At 43.7% G+C, this 20,538-nt stretch overlaps 1 protein-coding gene across 2 annotated transcripts in view; it reads right to left on the bottom strand.

Annotated features, from left to right (window-relative positions):
- The window catches only part of IPMK (inositol polyphosphate multikinase), a 29,515-nt gene extending 11,147 nt beyond the window's left edge, over positions 1-18,368 (bottom strand). For both annotated transcript variants that reach the window (XR_006167867.1, XM_042812926.1), the window contains exons 1-3: positions 18,320-18,368; positions 17,194-17,279; positions 2,185-2,281 (exon numbers count right to left, since the gene is read on the bottom strand). Coding sequence is in view for 1 of the 2 variants with exons in the window: in XM_042812926.1 (XP_042668860.1) it covers positions 2,185-2,281; positions 17,194-17,279; positions 18,320-18,353 (217 nt within the window). In the remaining variant the exon portion in view is untranslated. The remainder of the gene's footprint in view (positions 1-2,184; positions 2,282-17,193; positions 17,280-18,319) is intronic.
- Between the last annotated feature and the right edge of the window lie 2,170 nt (positions 18,369-20,538).

Below are 20,538 nucleotides of genomic sequence, written 5' to 3'. Positions count from 1 at the left end.
GTACGTGCAGGAGCATTCAGCCATTGCTGGAGTCAGAAGTGAGAAAATAACTCCAGGCATCTGCCTTCGTTTCATAATTCACAAGACATCTCTCAAAATATATGAATAAGCAGGAAAAAGCTTTAGCTGCTCTCAGCAACGAGAGAAAAGAAAAGTTTGATGTTGCTTGCTATTTATCTACCCTGTTCTCAGCTTTGGCAACAGAAACTGTAGCCCAGCACTCAATGAGCCACAAGAAGCTGCTTACAAAGAATACACAGGAGCAACAAGTACACAGCAATGACAGAACTCTCAGCAGGAGATACAAGCAGCATAACATGCTCCTACATATATTTAAAACAACTTCTCAACTCTTCCAGTTGTTGATAAATAAATTCCAGACGCCGACAATGCCACAAAACCCAAAGTTGAAATCCAATTGCCTCTCTTCAATTTTAGATTCACTTCAGGAAAGACAGTCATACATCATCATACATCAATCATACATCTCTCACTGGCTCCCATGCAGAAGCACCAGCTACATAGTCCCTCTGTAACAGCACAGTGCTTTCACAAGTGTTTGAATCACTCCACCTTTTCTGCAGAGAGGACTGAAGTTCAGCAGAAGTAAAATAAGCAGCAGAACCCTCCTGCATATTTGGGTATGTGCTCTTGCTCTGTGCCAGTCAGCAAACCCTAACTGAATCTCATGAAGGGTTGAGGTCACCCTTCCTAGTTTCTGATTTGCACTTAATCCCATTCAGATGGCAATTCCATCCACCCACCTACATTTCATAGCACAGCTTCCTCACATTTCCACCTAAATGTCACTCTAGGAAAATAAATCCACCTAACCCACAGCAGCTCCTGCTTCACAGAATCACAGAAGGGCCAGAGTTGGAAGGGACTTCAAGGATTACGAATCTCCAACCCCTCTGCCACAGGCAGGGCCACCAACCTCTCCATTTAATACCAGACCAGGCTTCCCAGGGCCCCATCCAACCTGGCCTTGAACACCTCCAGGGATGCCTGGCCCCACGGCGCACAGTGCTAGTTCATCCTGGTGGTGATAGATAGATGGTTGGACTAGATGATCTTAGAGGTCTTTTTCAACCTTAATGATTCTATGATTCCCTGTGTAAACTAGGGATGTGTTGAATTGCCATATCTCAGCTAGACCACACTTAATATTTTAAGATCATACTGTGAGTAACAAAATGCAATTTGCAACTTGGAGGGAACACTAAGTGACCTCCACAACACATATAAAATTAGGAGGGCAGGAAAAAGATAGCTCTGGTAAGGCTATTTGAGTTCATGCCAAATATGAAAGTGTGAAGGCAAATTTGAGCCAAGAACACGTTAGGTGCTACCACAGTCCTCACTGCACTTCTTTTTGCAGAGTTCAGACAGTGCCTTTCGATGCCAACTTACTGCTGTCTTTGGATAACAAGTCTATCAGGGACAGCATATGCAAAAGAAGATAGAGTTATACTGTAAAGGAGCACAGCTTCTAATTTTGGTGTGTTTGCATTTAAATAGACTTGCTGGCATCTTTTATTTCTGTATGTTCCTGAAGCTCCACTTTCCCAGTGTGAGTAAGAAAGAACAGTAGAAAAAAAATGTTGCTATTTTAAATGCACATTGAGAATATCCATCTTTCCTTGAAGAATACCAGATACCAGGACTTTGTTCCACTCCAAGCAGTAAAACAGCATGACCAGAAGCACTCTTAAACAATGAACCTACCGAAAAAAATGTTTTTCTGTTATATGGCAAGGCAATGGGAGATGCCTTATGAGATGCAGCATCAGATCCCAGTTTGAATGCCTTGCTTTAGACCATCCCTTTTCTTCCTAGAGTCAGTTTATCAGACACAAACAGGCACCCAGCCCACCCCTCCAGCATGGTCCAGACCAAAGCAGCAGCTCTGGGGCTACAGCAGCAGGTTCAGCTAATTAGGAAACGTGCCATGTGAACAGCCAGGCCCCATCACTCTTGGCCCACAGGGATGATCCCAAACACCAAATCCAGCCAGAGGACTGCAAAGTGGAATGATCCCAAAGACCAAATCCAGCCAGAGGACTGCAAACTGGAACGCAGCGTCGGAAGGAGAGAAGCCTACAGAGCTTGTAACTGCCAAAAATCAGGCTCCAGAGGATTTTTCCAGGAGGTTTAGATTAACAGATAAAATTAGAACAGTACCATTTGGTGCAGTAGGTGGTGACCAGACACCGAAGTATTTTGGCAGATACTCCCGCAGCTCCAGAAGAACGCTGTCGCAACAGTCAGAGTCATAAACCTGAAATAAATTAGAGAAGGGGGGGGCAGATAATGAGTTTATAACGTTCATTTTATACTTCCTGTTGTCCCAGAATTACCATTTCTTACAGCCTTTGTTTTCCAAACTTTTAGGGTTTCTCTTTTGCCTTTAAAAAACAAACAAGATGAGAGTTATCAGTCTGAGATAAGCAAGCAGAATCCTTTCTTTCAGTTTTTTAAGTGGACAAGATACATCAACTCTAAGAAAAACTCCAACATGCTTGTTTTCATTTGCTTAACTTTCTACTTATTTACTTGTTTACAATTACTGTAGGAAAAACAAGAATACTGTGGGCTTAGCAGCTGCCTTCCTGAAAGAACTGTTTCGTCACCATTCAAATGCAGCTCTGGACACTGTTACAGAATTACTTCCACCAGCTCTCAGTGCTGTTGTTTGGAGGGTTTCAAACTCCTTCCCTAGACATTATTTTTACCCCACAGAAGGTCAGGTAACAGATACTGGAGATAGCCCAGAGCAGTTCTGACTAATGTGGTTTCCAGATGAACAGATCTGTACCCATACAAGTGCAGGCTGCAATATTATTATGGCACGTAGGAGAAATCCCTGTGCTGCTCCCTCTGCTCTGATGCTATCAGACTGGCGTCCCACCCTGCAGCAGTTGCACACAGCAGCCCCCAGTTCTGCTCCCACTTCAGCATTCAATGGTGAAGGGTAGTTCTAACCACTGGAAGTGTGGTTAGAACGTGCTGTAAAGTCAGAAGCAATGCAAAACCAAGCGCCTGAACAGAGCGCTGCAGCATTGGCTCAGCTCACTGCTTCACAACCAGAAGTTAGTCATGGTGGGGGAATACCGGGTGACAGAAGCAGTGCACATATCAATATTAGAAATCTAAGGGTTTGCATTTTGACACTTCAGGGGGCAGGAAAGCCCCAGAGCTGTGCTCCTGTCACCGTTTTATCCCACACAGCCCCAGCCACCAGCACTGCTGCAGCGTAACTCCAGGCGGAGCCTCACACAGCAGCAATACGCTAAAATTAGGCAATGCAGGTTAATGCTAAATTTAGTTTTCAGCACAGAAACCTCAGGCAGGGCCAACTCCAACCAGCACCACGCTACAAACACAAGGTGCTGCACTCAGCATGCCTACAAGCTCTGCTGGCCCAGTGACCAGCCCGACTTGGGGTGCTGCCAGACCACCAGCACCGCGCAGTGACCGGGCTGGCACAACCACACGTACACTGACTTACACTGAATCATCCAACAGCACCCAATGCTTGGACTGGAGGCCCAGGGGAGACCTTATTGCTCTCCATAATTACCTAAAGGGAGGCTGTAGTGAGCTGGGGGTTGGCCTCTTCTCTCATGTAACTGGTGATAGAACCGGAGGGAATGGCTTCAAGCTGTGCCAGGGGAGATTTCGGATGGATGTTAAGAAATATTATTTTTCAGAAAGGGTGGTCAGGCACTGGAATGGACTGCCCAGGGAGGTGGTGGAGTCACCGACCCTGGGGGTGTTCAAGAAAAGACTGGATGTTGTGTTGAGGGATATGGTTTAGTGAGAACTATCGGTGATGGGTGGATGGTTGCACTGGATGATCTTGTAGGTCTTTTCCAACCCTGGTGATTCCGTGATTCTGTGACTGCCTCCTGGTGTCAGGCCCATCTCAGAGAACCTAAAGAGCAGGCAGAACCTCCAAAGCACACCAACACACACATTATGACACAGAGCACAGGCACACTATCACCACACCCTCTGACAGGCGCTATCTCAAGCGCACAGGCTGTGGGTTAACACAAGCTGGTATGCTGATATTCCTGTACATTAAGGCAGAAAACTTTGCTTGCCTCTGAGCTCAGCACTGCTGCTTCCCCTCAGTGACACAACACACCTTTGATAAGTGTCAGGTGCTGCCAGCAGAAGACAGTGTTCTCCCCGGGAGATCACAGCATACCTCGCTCTTACCATCTTGAAGAGGCAAAGGAAGAAAACAATTGAGTTGAAGGAGAACAGCCCCAGACAGATGGCGAGGCACAGCCCCAGCCAATACCACCTTTCACAACAGCCACACTGATCCCATTTCTGGGTCAGGACTCCCAGCACAGAGCACAAAAGCAACTTCGTGCCGTGCTTATTTTCAGACAACATGGCAAGCCCCACTTCTGCCCACTGCAGGAGCTCAGTGTGGCAGCAGCTCAGCCAGCTGATGGAGATTGCACTGCACCCAGCACTAATGCTCTTCTCCGAGGTGAATTTAGATACCACCAAGGCACAGTCCTGACAGGGAAACTGCACATAGATTTAGGACAGGACAAGAAAGAGGAAAGACTCCTTCTCCGAATTACTTTTTAATTCTCTCCCCAACAGCAGGGTTCAGTTACTAAAGACTGAACAAACAACTAATAGTATGCTCCTGGGCACTTCAAGCAGTAGGATACGATAAAGACTGCCAGACAACTGGGTGTAACTGCCCAAAGTCAAGGTCGAACAGAGGAAAAAGCTGCTATCTTCTAAATAGACCATCCTTAATACACTGATATCAAACATTTTTAAAGAAGGAAAACAGTAATTATTCCTTCGGTATCATCACTTCGGCATAACAGAATGAAGTACATAACCTCAGTCTCTCAAGAAGTTATCTTGCCCCCGGAAGCAGTAATAAACTCTCTTTATAAGTTTGACATAACATACACAAATCACTTATTTGACCTTAATATAGACCTCAATCTCAGCCCGTAATATATTTACATGTCAAACAGGAATAAGCACTCAGCTAATAAAGATCAGAGCAAGTCATTTAGCATGGGCAAAAGCAAGGAAAACAGGCCTTTCAAGAATGATCTTGTGCAGGAGAAAAGAACTTCTGCTGATGAGAAAGGGCCTCAGACAGCAACAACGGGCATTTCTGCTCCCTGCACCCAACCCAGCAGCAAGCTGTACATTCACATGTCATTCAGAATGACAAACGTAAGTGGATTTATGACTACACAAGAAAAGAATCATGCATCCCAGACCCCAGAAGGTATTGCTGCTGGCAGAGCTGAGAAACTTGTTGGAGAAGAAAGGCTATCACCCACCCCAGGACAACCTTTAGAAGTGAACCACTGTACTTGTTTATATCAGCACTACTCCAACGTTACTAGAAAAGCAGCTGCTGTTTTCTGAACGTAAGAACGCCGGTTTCTTGAGCATACACTGATAAACATATGCTATTTGTTGCTTTACTGCACATAATATCTTCATCCAGCAGATCCAGAACTGCACAACTCTTCAGTGTCAGCTCAGCCAGGGTAGGTATCCCTCCTACACAGGCTACATTCTTTCAATAGCACAAACTGGAGACATAAAACGTAATCGCCTCTGGGCTAAAAAGCAAGTAAACAGGATGCTGACATTTGGAGGGCTCACAACATGACCATTACAAATTGCTGCAGCCAGCTCATAGCAAGAACGTGCCCCAGATACGTTCCATGGTGTTCAATAGTCCAATAGACACCATGAAGTCATAATTTCCAGCCACTCAGAATGTTTTAATTCCGAGGCAAATTCACCATCCCTTAACTTTTAATCCAAAGTACATTCTGTTTTGGTAAATTTGATCCAACAGATTCATCTGCTTTTTAATGCAAACAGGGGCTGCTTGGGAGAATGCGAATGTTCTTTTCCTTACTTAACACAGCAGCACGACATCGGCTCTTCTTTGTTTTGCAAAGTCTGCTAATCACACAACTGGCTGAGGGAGGGCAGAACCAATGTTGAAATTCCAACAGGAAACGCCTTTTGACTGTACAGATCTGGCTCCAAGTGCCCAGGCAGAAAGACACCACCATGACAGAAACTCAGTTTCAGCGCAGTTTGCTTTAGACCGTAAAAGAGTTGATTTAGAAAAGATTTATTTTTAAATGTGCATTTATTTTCAAGCCATTTGAACAGAAACCATGAAGTGAAAGCAGGCATATCAGTGTGACACAGCACCTTTTCTTCTTGCTCTCTGCCACCAGCTGCCCCAGAGGCAGCAGTGCTGCTGCCTGCAGAGCCCCAGGGTGCACACACAGCTCAGCTTCACAAGCAGTTTTTGAGGGCTCCCAGACAGCAGAGCAAAAGGAGTTAATGAGTCACGTGCTCAAATTAGCAAGTGTAAGACTTACAGATGATAGTGCAGCCTTAATTCTGTCTCCCTATGTGTACGCATTAGAACACTAACTTTAATTACCTGAGTGCACACAGCATTTCCCTTCGGACTCCTGCATCACCCAGTTATACCAGGCGAGCACGAGGGCCAGAAAATTGAGGTTGAAACAGCAACTGTTAATTGAGCAATCCTTAACTGCATGGCTTCACAACTCAAAGCTCCCACTTCTTCAAAGTAGCAGCACCACACTTGGACTTGTGTCTGCAGGATTTCTTTCCTTCACTACCACTGGATCTGAGCCAGCTCTGTTTATGTTCAAAAATTCTGATACCAGAATACCAAAAGTAAAGCATTTACAAATGCTGTTACGCTACATGCTATTATAGTGACTTGCTTATTTTACTATTCAAAATAGGGCTGTCCTATACATTATATTATAATTATTCACAGAAGATGCCTGAAGAAAGAAAATCAGGACATAAAACAAACCAAGACATATTTAAATTTCTACAATCTGACCACGCAAATGAATTTGCAAATAAGAACAGTGTACACCCACAACAATTACATTCTTCTCCTCACATTCAAGGAAAAAAAGAAAAGAGTTACAGACAGCAGTCAGCCACCTTAACTTCCACAAAATGAAGGCTATGAAAATGAGCTTTGAAATCTCCCCCAAAATATATTTATTTGGTGATGTTTGTCAAGCTGGCCATTTTCTAGCAATGCCAAAAAAGAATTAGTCATATTTTATCCACCTCCACATGTTTTACATAGTCAAAACTAGGCTGACCCTAGCAAGATGTGCAGCCTTGGGCACAGAATAATCTTCACAAGAAATGAAGCAAACCCTGACCAGTTTCTGAGGCTGCAGCAGAGCTTCAAACCTTCAGCAGGCAGCAGAAGCTGACAGGCACCAGTCAGACTCAATGGCAAAGCTGAACAAACCCCACAGCAGAGCCAAGACAAACAGCAGTGGATGCCACATGCAACAAGGTGCTCCAAACGACGGGAGGTGAACTGGGTGCAAACAGACTGCCTGGTCCCCTTTTCTTTCCAGTGAGCACTTCTCACAGAGGCAAGGCAAGAAAGGTTACTTCCCTCTTCACCAGACAGCAAACCTGCATATTGTTGCCAAGATTCCCAGGCAATAAAAGATTAACAACAAAGCAAGATTAAATTATTTACTTTACCCCCCCCATACTCTTTGCATCTGCTGCAAGCCACCAACTGAGCACAGAACTGGGCAGTGGGCATCAGGACCTTTGCAATGAGAACTGCAAAATTAGAGGTTGTGTTTCCTCACAGACCTCTTGCAACAGAGCTGAGCTTCCCTCTGCCCTCTCAAGTTCAAAACTCCTTAACACAACTAGATGTTAAGTTCAATGTCTCTTGAGGAGGAGTTGCAGTCAACGAACTAGAGAGCTCTCTGAAGTCAGAGATAATTCTTCTTTCAGGACATGGTACTCAATTTCTCAAGCACTGTAACCAAATGCAGCTTTTGGCTTTATTTCACGCTCTTAAAGAAGATATCCAGAAAAGTAGAGATGGTTGTATTTGCATTAACATCATGAACATCTGGTAAGCTTTCTAAGTAGGTCAAAAGACTCTCACATTGAATATAGTTCAAAAATACGTAGCAAAATGCATATGAAGTTCACTACTCCAAAACCAGTTCATATACAACAGAGACTGGAACAGAATTCACACGTGGCACTCCCCACCAGAAGCTGAAATTAAAAAACAACAACAACAAACATTGCCTAGCTGATAATCTGATAAGGAAGTTTCAAATCTAACACACTAAATACTTCTCCCTCTGGGGAGGGACTTTTACAAGGGCATGTAGCAACATGATGAAGGGAAATGGTTTTAATCTGGAAGAGAGTAGATTTAGACTAGATATTAAGAAGAAATCCTTTACGTGAGGGTGGTGAGACACTGGAACAGGCTGCCCATGAGGCTGTGAATGCCCTCTTCCTCGAAGCACTCAAGGCCAGGCTGGATGGAGCGTGAGCAACCTGGTCTAGAGGGAGGTGTCCCTGCCTATAGCAGGGGGTTGGAACTACACGATCTTAAAGGTCCCTTCCAACCCAAACCATTCTATGATTCCAAAGTCCTACTCAACATTTACTATTTGCCCAACAGCACTGTAGTGATGCTGTTCTGGAGTTACTCACTGCAGCAACTCAAGCCACCAGCAGCCAGAGAAATCCAGCAAATCTTAAGGCCAGTCAGTCCCTCAGCTAATTCAGACTTCCTTTGAAGGAGGCTGGTACAAGCAGTTTCTCATCTATCTTTACAGCTATTACAGCTCTGTTACTGCAACACATGAAGCAGCACAACATGATTACTGCTTTGTGTATTAAGGGAAGATACCGACCTGGCGAGAAACCAAGACCTTAAGGCATCTAAATGCTGCTAGGTGCAAAGCCAAGCTGAAACGATGGTAGCGAGAGGCTTTGCTCCGAGATTTTTTTTGGAGTAAATCCAACTACTTAATGAGTTTATCACTGGGAGTACTGAAACAAAAGTAAAATGATAGAACAGGACTAAAAGGAAAAAAAGCCAGCATCACTGCCCTGCTTTCTGTGAACACTACCAAGCATCACCCTTTGTTTCTGAAAAGCAGTCTGATCATAGCTGAACAGCCACGCTAGGTAGTGACAGATAACTAGGGGTGGGAGGAACCCCGGAGCAGTTACATAGGCAAAATTTAATTTTGCATTTCAAAGAGACAGAAAGGGAAGACAAGTCCTGACAGTCATAAGTCGGATTTCTCTAACACTGCAAGAGGCAGCCCTTGCAAAGAGCTTACACTAGCACTGCCCTGAAGGTGAAGCTTCACAGTGGTTTAAACCAAATCAGGCCTGGGCTGCCACAACCCCAGAATCATTTTCATCCCATCCCTATAGCAGCATTTGGAGTCCCACACACTTCTGCCCTATGCGAAACTGGAAGTTACAGAACCAGCCCACGTGCTCCTTTCACCCATCTGCTGGATGAGCTCATCAGCTGCTTCCCCAGCCTTCAAACAAACCCCTGCTCACCACTGGCAAGAAAGGAAAGAAGCAGCGCTGCACCTGGGACAGAACACAACAGGAAGGGGGAGATAAAACCAAAAAAAAACCAGTAATAACAGCATTTAAAAACCCCAGCAAGCCTTCCAGCATAGTCTGTTACAGTAAGGCAGAGGGAAAACAAAATCCAGGTACATGGTGAGCCAAGTAATTCACTTTGCTCTGTCTTCAAGAAGAAGGGCTCTGTTCATCATAAATGAATTGAAACTTCTCTGAAATATTTCATTAAGTCTGAAAAAGTTCCTGCTTGCACAGCCCTCTAGCACAGCAAGAACATCATACTGCAACTTAACCCAATTTAATATCCTGTGGATATGCACATTAAAACCATACTTTGTTGCTTCATTTCCAGCATTATCTACTCTCTGCAGAAATCTCCCTTAAAATCATGTTGATGAGAGAACAGGACTTACTTTCCTGCTTGCTCACGCTGCATGGACTGCAGACTACTTGGTCTGTTACTAACTCCACCCAGTAGTGCCTTGCTAGCATCAAATTGCAATAATGGCCTCTTACTGTCTCCCCTTATGAGTCTTTCCTAGATTTATTAAAGGGAATTGTAGATTGTTGCGTGACACACAATGTACCAAGGAGTACAAAGAACAGATGCTCAGCAGACTCTCCTGGGTTCATTTTCTACTGCAGAGCATGTCCCTCCCGGACTTGTTTTTGCTTCAGGGTCCAAGACTCACAAAAGTCTGTCACGCTTAGTAATTCTTACTGTCTTAGTATAGGAGGCTATGAGTGATCTGAAATACAAAAAATCTGAGAGCTCATAAGATAGTGGGAGGAACTCAGCAGACTCTCTGTGCTCATCCTTTGTTCTCCTTTATTTGTTGTTATTTAGAAAACAAACAAATACAAGTGGCAGGTAGTTCATAATTTGGTCAAAAAGTCATTTCCTTCTCATTAGGTCAAGAGTACTGCATGTCCTTCCTCTTACTACAATGCCACTGCCTAGGCTCATGGTTTCAAGTGCAGAAGAGATGGACACAGTCAGGTCAGTTTCACACACTGGCTGGGAAACCTAAATTTGCTTATATTCCCAACAAAACAGAATGCCTCCAGGACAGCTTCACAGCTGGAGATGATGCCAAAGGCAGAAAGGGAGTGGATCAGAACATGTCCACTATACTTGCAAGTAGCTAATTTGTAATACTCCAGTATTACAAATCACCTCTTCAAAAGACACAGAAGACCCAAATGAGGCCAAGGATAAAGCTCAGGATACTGAGCTTCAGCTCTAAATGCAATAATGAAAGGTTTGAGCAAGGCACTGTGTCGCTCAAATGCAACATTAAGAGAACTGTGCATGCTGCTTCTTGAAGCTTTGTCCATACAGAACTTGCAACCAGAACCTTAGCTGGAGACTCGATCAAGGATAAGGATATTTTAGTACACAATAGCTGCACTACAGCCATCACCCACTCCTTTTTCAGTCAAGAGTTATCATCTGAATCAAGACTATAAAACCAGTTAGCTGAGTTTACAAAACAGGGTAATTCATCCTGAAGCAAGGCATAGTTTCCCTCCCCGATCCCCGTCATCTTCTGTCACTAGCAGAGAACAGTTTACAGAACACAGGCTGCCTTATCGTGATTTGTGCTAGATAGGCTGGAAGAAGGCTGAGCATTATGAGTCAGTTCTTGCAACTCTGTGCAAAAGCTTCCAGGCCAAAACACATCTTTCAGGCTGCTGGCTTGACTTCATGCCATGGAGGGGGAGGGAAGTTGCTAGAAGTCTTCTGCACTGCCTGAAGCTGCGTGAATGCTAATTAAAATTAGGCAATGAAAAAGGAAAAAGAAAAAAAAAAAAAAAAACAACAAAGCATCAAGCTGCAATGAAGAGCTCTATCAGGTTATTGAGAATTAAATAAGGATAAGATTATTGATGGTGGCCCGAACGGGCAAAATTCCTGCTTCTCCTTCTCTGTAACCACAGGAGCATGAGGAATATTCAGGCACTCGCTAATTCTCTAACACTCACGCATTATCCTCTGCTCACAAACTCAGACTAACAGTTACAAGGGAAACAAAAAAGCTGCACAAACAGTATCAATTCTTCCTTGTGTCTAGGCTGTAAAAATGAGTTACTAAGTTCTTTAGAGGAAAGAGCACACAAAGACAGGTCATCACCCTATTGAAAGTTACACTATAATGCACCCAACAAAAGTTCACAATAACAATTGTGCAGGCAACCATGAAACCATGACTTCCTAGCTTTCAAGCGCCCGACTCTAACATAAACTTCTGTTACATGTTGGAGTTATTTGCGTCTCTTACATCCTGGCTTTGTTTTCAAGACATGTAACAAGAGTGAAAAACAATTTCTATTATCTACAGTGGTAAATGCTTCCTTGCATTCACATTATATGACAGCAGGGCTTGAACTCTGAACTTCCAGACAACTGCCAGAGCAGTTAGGAGAGTCTTGAACTAGCAATGGGATGAAGATCTGTTCTCCAGAAGGGCCAGATAACCGCTGCAATTACCTTTTCCCCGCTCTACATGGGGTCAATCAGCTCTCAGTTCCCAGTACTCTTTACCAGGTAGAGGTAAAGAGGCGACCGGATCGGAGCTGGGAAAAGGAGAGCCCAGCCTGCCTTTTACTCCAATCCCCCAAAATCACAGACGTCACCTCTGGGACAACAGCATGTGAGAATTAGGGTAGGACTTGCCTTACCACAGCCTTGGAAACATATGTAATGTAGGTAATGTTATATGGAGCCATTATGTGGCAACATCACAAGCACCAGCTATGACAATTCTGACATGCATCTGCTAGCAAAGAGGAAAAAGAACGTTAACTGTTGGAAGTTGTCCAAGCTGCAAGAACTTTATCAGATAGGACAGTTTTCAAAAAGCAGAACAAGGGGAGGAAGGTATACTTCTTGAACCCCAAGCATCATGCAGTTACTGTAGGAGAGCAAAAGGGCACTTCAAATAAAAGTTTATGGGCACATTTATTGATCCGTTGACTATAAAACCCTTGTTTATTAGCTAGTCAGTTACCAACCTTTAAAACTTCAGTACACCACGTTCAAAGCAGGTACACATGCTAACAGAGGTCTATGGCCAAATGAAGCCAATGTCAGAAATCAGAACTGAAGGAGCTCTCACTTCAAATCGCCCAGCAACCTTCCTTTGTCCTGTTGCATGCAAGAAGAGAAGCTCTCCATCTCATACTGCTAAACACAGAGCTTCTAGGAAAGCGTAGCTGGGAAGCTAGCTTCAACAACTGTAAATTCTCTTCCTCAGCTTTAAATATTTGCTGTCCAAGATCTATCCTTGTGGGCCTACAGAAGCAGCTGCCCTATTTAAAGCACGACATTCCAGCTTCCTCCCCCTCTTCACGGCACCAACGGGACAGCGGATTCTGCAGAGCTACATTCTTGATGTGACAAATGAATAAAAACCCTCTCCTGAACATGATAGCTCTTAAATAGTAGAGGATAGTTATGTTAGCACACAGTGCTCTTGGGTACAGCCTGGCACTTTGAAACAAGAGCTGTGTTCCGAGCAGAGCACAAAGATTTCACCTCACCCAGAGACTGTGTTGACCTTTCCCAAGCACGCTTGGTTCACAGATCCCAACTCACCTGCCTGAAGGGACGCAGTCAGAGGTTCAACAGGCTTCTTCCCTTCCCTCTGCTAACACTGCTGAATTAAATCAGACTGTTTCAGCACGTACACATGCACTGGCATAAAGCAGGCTGAATTAAAATACTGAAATAGACTGAGAAGCAGCCTGCTTTATGGATTCCCAGGTACGCACGTGTAGGCAGCCAGCACGATCACACGGTGCCTTGCAGCAATTCACTTTCTTTCCTGGAAACAGGTCACCACTACATCATCTATTAGGATGAATTTTCAAGCACCACTGTGTTTCTGCCTCCACATCTGTGTGCTGCAGCCTCCCAAAACTCCTATAAAAGCAGTCCTTTGCAGCACCTCTGCCTACACCTCCTCAGCAAGCAGTCTACATTAGACGGAAACAACCCATCATCGGTGCAGACACTCCTCAAAAAAACTGCAACCACTCTCTTACAATTACTTCTTGCTCGTGTCTACAGAAAACAAAGTATTTGGTGGCTATTCAAGGCTTAAAAAAAAATAAATTCAATCAATTCTTTAACCAGGTAATGGTACTAGAAGACTTGCTAAAACACTTAGTGGCTATGCAGCATACTAAGTTCACACCCTCAGGTACAGGAAGGGAGTTTGCAGGAGCAAAAACAGATGTTATTAATCTTAATGATAATTATTGATATTTACAGAATTCAATACAAAGTGGCCATTACTACTGGAAAATAAAGCTCCAATGATAAATTAAGCTTACTATATTTATCAAATTATTAGCAATAGCTACAAACAGCTTTTTACTCTCATTTTATCACAAGAGCAACTCATGATGATAAACTTGTTATAGTCTATTTTTCCCCTACCTCACAACACAGAATTAATTACATTTTTTTTTATTATAAGGGTGGCAAAGCATTGATACAGGCTGCCCAGAGAAGTGGTGTCCCTGCAGCGGGATCAGGCTGGATGAGGCTCTGAGCTCCTGATGGAGCTGTGGGTGTACCTGTTCACTGCAGGGAGTTGGACCCGATGGCCTTTCAGAGTCCCTTCCAAATGTAATCATTCTACGATTCTGTGATTTCCGCATCAGTAGAGAATGTCTGCATTCCTCTAATAGAGGAAAAATTTGGTATATTTGATCAAATAACCTTCTAAGGAAGAAGAACAGTATTTACATTTTTCTCTCTTTTTTTTTTTTTTTTTTTTTTTTTTCCTCCTCCCTCATCTTTTTTTTAACTGCCGAACTGAAAACATCAGGGAAACAGGAGGATAAACTAATGGCAGTCTGAGTAGGGATTATTAGAGATTCTCCAGTTTTCCACTCTGACAGAGACAGATTCTTCCAATGCCATCCACTTCTGAGCAGGCTGCCATAAGCATCATAGATTCAGATCACTATTAGCATTCTGCACCACAGCGTTTTGCTGAAGTTTCCCGCAGCTCAAGCACACAACACTGCAGGGAGCTCATTCTGCTGGGCTGTACCGGCTAGCACTCCGCTCTGTGCTCAGAAGACAATATCCCTCACGTGCCCAACAGGAACAAACTCCTGGTGTTTTGCTGATGCAGGCAGCATCATCTTGCTACATGAACTGCAACGGTTCCCAATGGCTCCAGATGAGGTGGTTTGCTTTACCTACAAGTGAAGAAGGGCTTCTTTCTGGCCCAGGTAACTGATCACATCAGTACAGAGAAAATAGTTAAATGCGCCTATGAAGCCATAGGTGCTGAAGTGAAAAGATAGCATGATTAACCTGCATACAGTCAGAGGGAACTTTCTGGTGTGATGTTATCAACAGACTCGCCGTCTAGTCCTGGTGAAGTGACAGTCTGGGACTCTTTTGGTTCACACACCTCATGGTGCAATAGATACAACTAATGAAGGCTCCAGCAGAGAAGACCTGAGGAACAACTTTCAGACCTACTCCACTCTGCCCTCACAGAACACATCAACTCCCCCACCCCAGCAGGCTTTAAACAATCTAGAAAGATTTTGCCCTCCAACTTGATACTATTTCTATTCCACCTGCTTCCAGAAGATAACCTCAACGTAAGTTTATCTAGAAGCGCTCTTGTTTCATTTCTGCACTGCTTCTCATTACCTTCTCTACCTGACTGCCTTGTAAACAACTCCTTGTCTCAAAGAGTGGTAAAATTTTCCTTCCCCCATTCTCTGGAGGCTCATTAGCCTATCCCAGGGTAATCAAGTCTTCTAACAGACCAGAAGTGCAGTGAGCTAAGTCACCAAAATGGGGCAGTCCTGCTGCTGTTCTTACTGCTTATAAGCTTAACTGACAGAAAACTTTCAACAAGTCAACAAGTATTCATCCACACCTGGAAAGCACCAGCACAGCGTAAGATAAATGGCTAAACAGGAGGAAAAGCCTTTCCCTCTCAGCAGCAATAAACTATTGTATCAACACAAGCTGAATGCAAGACTGCATACCTTACACTGAAACCCACAACCTGCAGTAATCCTCATCTCGTTAGAAATATATGGAGTGCTCAGGTATCTACACTTGGCACCATGTGGTTCTAGCCTGAGAGCAAACATGAAAGCAATTAATCATTGAGGAGCTGGAAATCCCCAAGATCTTTCTCCTGTACTTTCACCTATACAGCACATAAGTATTTTCTCTCCTTTCCTTCTCCCACAGAATGGCATCCTAGTCCTTGCACAAGCAATCGTGCACACAGCCTTTCCTCTCCCCATCATTCCTCAAGAATTGCCCCTTTTCCAGATGGCTCACAAACAAAAAACATTCAGTGTCAGAAGTGACACAGCAAGGCTCCAGAAGAGAAACTCTCAGTAGCATTAAGACCCGATTCCTTCCCCTACAACAGGCTCTAGTAACAACGGCACCCTTACTTCAAGTTTTTGTCAAGGGTCTTGCTCACAGCTTGTCACTTGATCTAAGCAACAGGCAAGCAACAAAGCTTGTGCTGAGAGAGGTTAACATCTAAGTCATGGTCAAGCTTACTGCTCTTGCTCTCTGGCTTTAGATAGCAATAGTACTTGAGGATTCCACAGATTAGTAACCATCCTGGCACTCAGAGGCATCTGTTTAAGCTTTCTTCTTCTACTCAAGAGTTGCCATTCAACCTGGATTGTATGATTCTCAACCTGACCTAAATGAGAGTCACCAGGAAACCTCAGAGAAATATTTACTTCTAGGCGTAACTGGCTCCCGCTGAGCTCCTTACTAACTCAAGAGCTGCTGTTTTGTCTAACAGTCCTATCTTGGGAATTATCAAGTAACACTACTATGCAAACACACCGTTAGCTTACAGTATGTAGCTCAGCCAGTTTTATGTGAGATATTTCCACAAAACACATAACATCTTCAGTAGCTTACATCAATAACCTTCCAAAAAAAACAAAAAAAAAAACAAAAAAAAAACAAAAAAAAACAAACCACAGAACAAAAAGAGAGTCTCAAGGCTCCTCTTTCATCTTGCATGAAGATTTCTGCAGTTATTTGTACATGTAAAAAGGGATGACATATCAAGATAATAATAAAAAAACATGATAAACTGCAATGGGCAGATGGCTGGTAAGGAAACAAGACCGTAAAAACAGTTCACCTGCAAGTAACATAACCAGCAACAGCTTTCCTGGTGTGTGCTATCCAAGTTACTGATAAAGCCAAGTGGAGATGAGCAACAGACTTGGTTCACAAGGAAAATACAACAAACTGAAGTTGAAGCAGTTGGAGAATTGCTCTTTTTATTGACATTTTAAAGGAACTGGGTTTTAACATGGTGAACAGGCAATACTTAAAGCAATAAAACCAGCCTGGATGGGCAGGTAAAAGACTAGATTTTAGATGCAACCAAATCCAAGACAGTCAGCAACATGAGAAAGAAAACAATGGGATCCCACACACAACTCCTTATTCACAGATGAAGATCACACGAGGCTTTTTAATCAAGTCTCGGATATTATGAAAACTCTGATGTCCCATGAGCAAATAAGCACAGGGATATAGATTGAAAGGACAAAGTTCTAGACAGCATAGACACTGTGACAAGACTGTCAGTGATGTACCATTCAGATATTCAGATTACACTTCTACAACAGCAGCAACAAAATAGACTCAACATGAAGAACAGCCACCTCAACCAGGTGGACCCTCACCTTGTTGTAGAACTCCTGCTCTCTGGGACCTCGAGGTGGGGGCTGCAGCTGCTTCAGAACAGTCCCATCTGGATGCTGCAGTATACCTAGAAGAGAAGCACTTCCTTTAGGGACAGGTTTTAAGAGAGAGAGCTTTCATTTCTTTCAGAAATGGCAAACGCAGATCACAGACAGCCTATTTGTTCAGTTGTACTGTATTCAGAAGAGAACAGCACAAGTAGAGAAAAAATTGGCAGCTCCCACACAAAGCCCTTAGCAGAGGTTTGCTGCATTCCTCTTTTTCTAGCCATCAGATGACTTTCCGCATCTAACTCTGCTCAAGGCCAACACAGTAACAGGGAACTGACATGAACAGTTCCACCCAAAAAAAAACATTCAGTTGACTATGGAAGATTATACAGACACTCCCTTTTTAAATAACTGATAAGTTCCTTTTCCAGCAACACTTAGAAGTTAAAGGAGCTGGTACTAAGTTTAACACATTTCTCACAAGCTTACACTACATGGCCCATAGACATATTTCTATACAACCAGCACTGAAAGAGCACTTCTACCTTAATGGAAGTAACATCCCTGTAGCACTTCACACTAGCTAGATACTACTGTTTCTATCAACCATACTTAGAACACAACATTGAGAGCTTCATCTCAGCCAGGCAACCATTTTCTTCACGACCCCAAAGAAGTACAACATCCTTCCCAGCCAGCCTTGGCCACTCTGCTGCATAAGAAACTCAGTATTGGAAGAGACGGACAACACTGGAGAAAAGCAATTGCATCTCCGTGAAACATTCTAAGTTTCAGCATCACGAGGCACGGGGGAAAAGGAAAATCCACTTCTGTAATAGAAATTTCCTCCTTGGATTTAACCATAGCTTTTCATAGAGTAATTTATTTTGTTTAAAAAGAAGATAAATATACGTCAACTGTATCCAAAATAAGTTTCGTCTCCAGCTTACCACTTGAGAGGAGAAGCAGCACAACAAGCCAGGCACTTCATGCCCCCAAAAACAGTTTGCACTTGTAACAGCAATTGTTTTCACCTTTTGGAAAGCATAATATCTGAATGGCCTCTGTTGTGCATTCTTGCAAACAATACAAGATCTGCAAAGCCCCAGATACTTACTGTAAAACAACCGCAACGTACAGAAGTTGTTCATTAGTTGGCTAAGCCAACCGACAGAGTGGTTTTAAGAATTTGTGTAGAACGACACTCAAGTCGCTTGCCAAAAGCTGGGCTTTGTATTGTTTTTTCAGTTCTGGAAACCATACAACACTGTCACATCTTCAAGACACAACAGCTTCACCCTGCACCCTTCCACATGTGCCAGAAAGCGCTTAGCAAAGTGCACAAAGTTTCTGCATGACATGACACGTTTTGAATGAGTTACTTAAAATCACAGTGCTAAAAAGGTTTTATAACACACCTCAAACATTAGCACTAGTGATAAGACAAGGCAGAAAGACCAGGCAAATGTTTCTAGAAGTAGAACCCCTACACTGCCCTATTGGCAAAGAGAAACCCGGACTCTGAAGACAAATTAGTCTAAGTACTTTCCACCAGAACACTGTGCTTTGGATCCAGGTGGATGACAAGAGATTAATGTAACATGATGTTGGCTGAAGTCCCCTCGTACTCTGGATTTCTTGACAGAATAGAGCTCCTTCCCTGCATCTGCAAGAGAGACATGCTGGAAATCAAAAACTCATCTTTCAGCACCCCCCTCAAAATCCAAAACTTCTCCTGATCTACAACAAGAGATACCACCACCTGCAGATCATGGTAACATAAGCACACCGGTTGTGGCGCCACCGGTTTTGCACGTATGCACTCTAAAAGGTAGCTTATCTCATCAGCTCCTGCCTCTTTCTTCCTGCCTATGGAATAAAGCCACAGCCCAAAGCCCGGTAGCTTAGGTACTACAGGATTTGCTCTCTTTGGAGAAGGCAGTATTGAACAGTGCGTTCAGCCACAAGTCACTCCTAATGCCCAAAAGTCTGATACATGTGGTGCTGGGAGGATGCTGGAGCCCTTCTTTTGCACAGCAATGACAGTTACAGCGACAGAAAGTAAATGGAAAAGGAAAAGGTTATTAGAAAGGAAGAGAACTGATGGCTGAGACTTTTTAAGGTGTACTTCAACAAACAAACTAACTAACTAACTAACAACAAATAAACACTGTGGATACCTTTAAGTCCTCCATATGTTTGTATGTGGGGACAGTAGGGAAGTCAACCACAGAGAACAACAGTGACACACAGGAAGAAGCTTGGCAAAAGAAGGAAGGCTCCGAGTTTCAACCAGCGAACAGTTCAAAGACAACTGACAGGGGTACATCCTTCAAGGCACATCTGCCATGTTTTGTAGTAACAGAGGTATCCAAATGAAGAGGAGTACTGGTTTTATATTTTTCATTTTTTAAAATGGTGAAGTTTTAATGGGGTAGGAAACAGCAGAACAGAAAACTGTAGGAAGGGCAACTACTGTAGGAAAAGACAAAAAAAAAAGTAACGGAGAAGGTACAATACACACTGGTCTCCTTACACAGGCTCTCAATCATCACAGATTCCAGTGCACAGATCACGGCCCAGATCATTGTGGCCCTGCGTGTGGTAGGTAAACTAGACACACATGATCCTTGAGGTCCATTCCAACCCAGGCCATTCTGTGATCATCTGTGCTGTTCCTTGTCAGTGCTATCAGTAACTACACATATCCACACATCTGGCCACTAGCTTCATAACAAAGACACTATGGGAGCAGTACTGTGGAATTATATATGACCCTGTATCTTTAGCATCTTGACTGCCTGTACTCCCACAAACATCATCTGTGAAGACATAGAATGAGAAGATTCGGTTACAAAAATAAGAGGGTTGTGCACATCAGAGAGCAGCTTTGATCTTCACTAAAACATGAAACTCAAGTTCCTAAGGTGGGGGTAGTACCCCTGCAAGGAAATGTGAGCCCAGCTCTCAGGCTGTGGCTTTATCTGATTCATTTGAGCTGTGCCCACAGTATAGTTACCGCACCACCCAGGCGACAACAGTGATAAGAAGTGACGTGCCTAAGGTGAGTCCTTTTTGCCCGACCCCACCCCACACTACAGAATACAGTAAGTGAAGCAGATGTACAGGAATCACAGAATCACAGAATCACCCGGGTTGGAAGGGACCTCAAGGATCATGTAGTTCCAACCCCCCTGCCTAGCAGGGCCACCAAACACACACATTCAGATCAGGTTGCCCAGGACCCCGTCCAACCTGGCCTTAAACACATCCAAGGACGGGGCATCCACAACCTCCCTGGGCAGCCCGTTCCAGGGCCTAACCACTCTCCTTGTA

Source organism: Centrocercus urophasianus, unplaced genomic scaffold (genome assembly GCF_019232065.1).
Source record: "Centrocercus urophasianus isolate 14NV4802_14NV808 unplaced genomic scaffold, USGS_Curo_1.0 seq_1302, whole genome shotgun sequence".
Classification (NCBI taxonomy): domain Eukaryota; kingdom Metazoa; phylum Chordata; class Aves; order Galliformes; family Phasianidae; genus Centrocercus; species Centrocercus urophasianus.
Note: the sequence above shows the minus strand (reverse complement) of the source record. Positions and strands in the feature narration are given on the sequence as shown.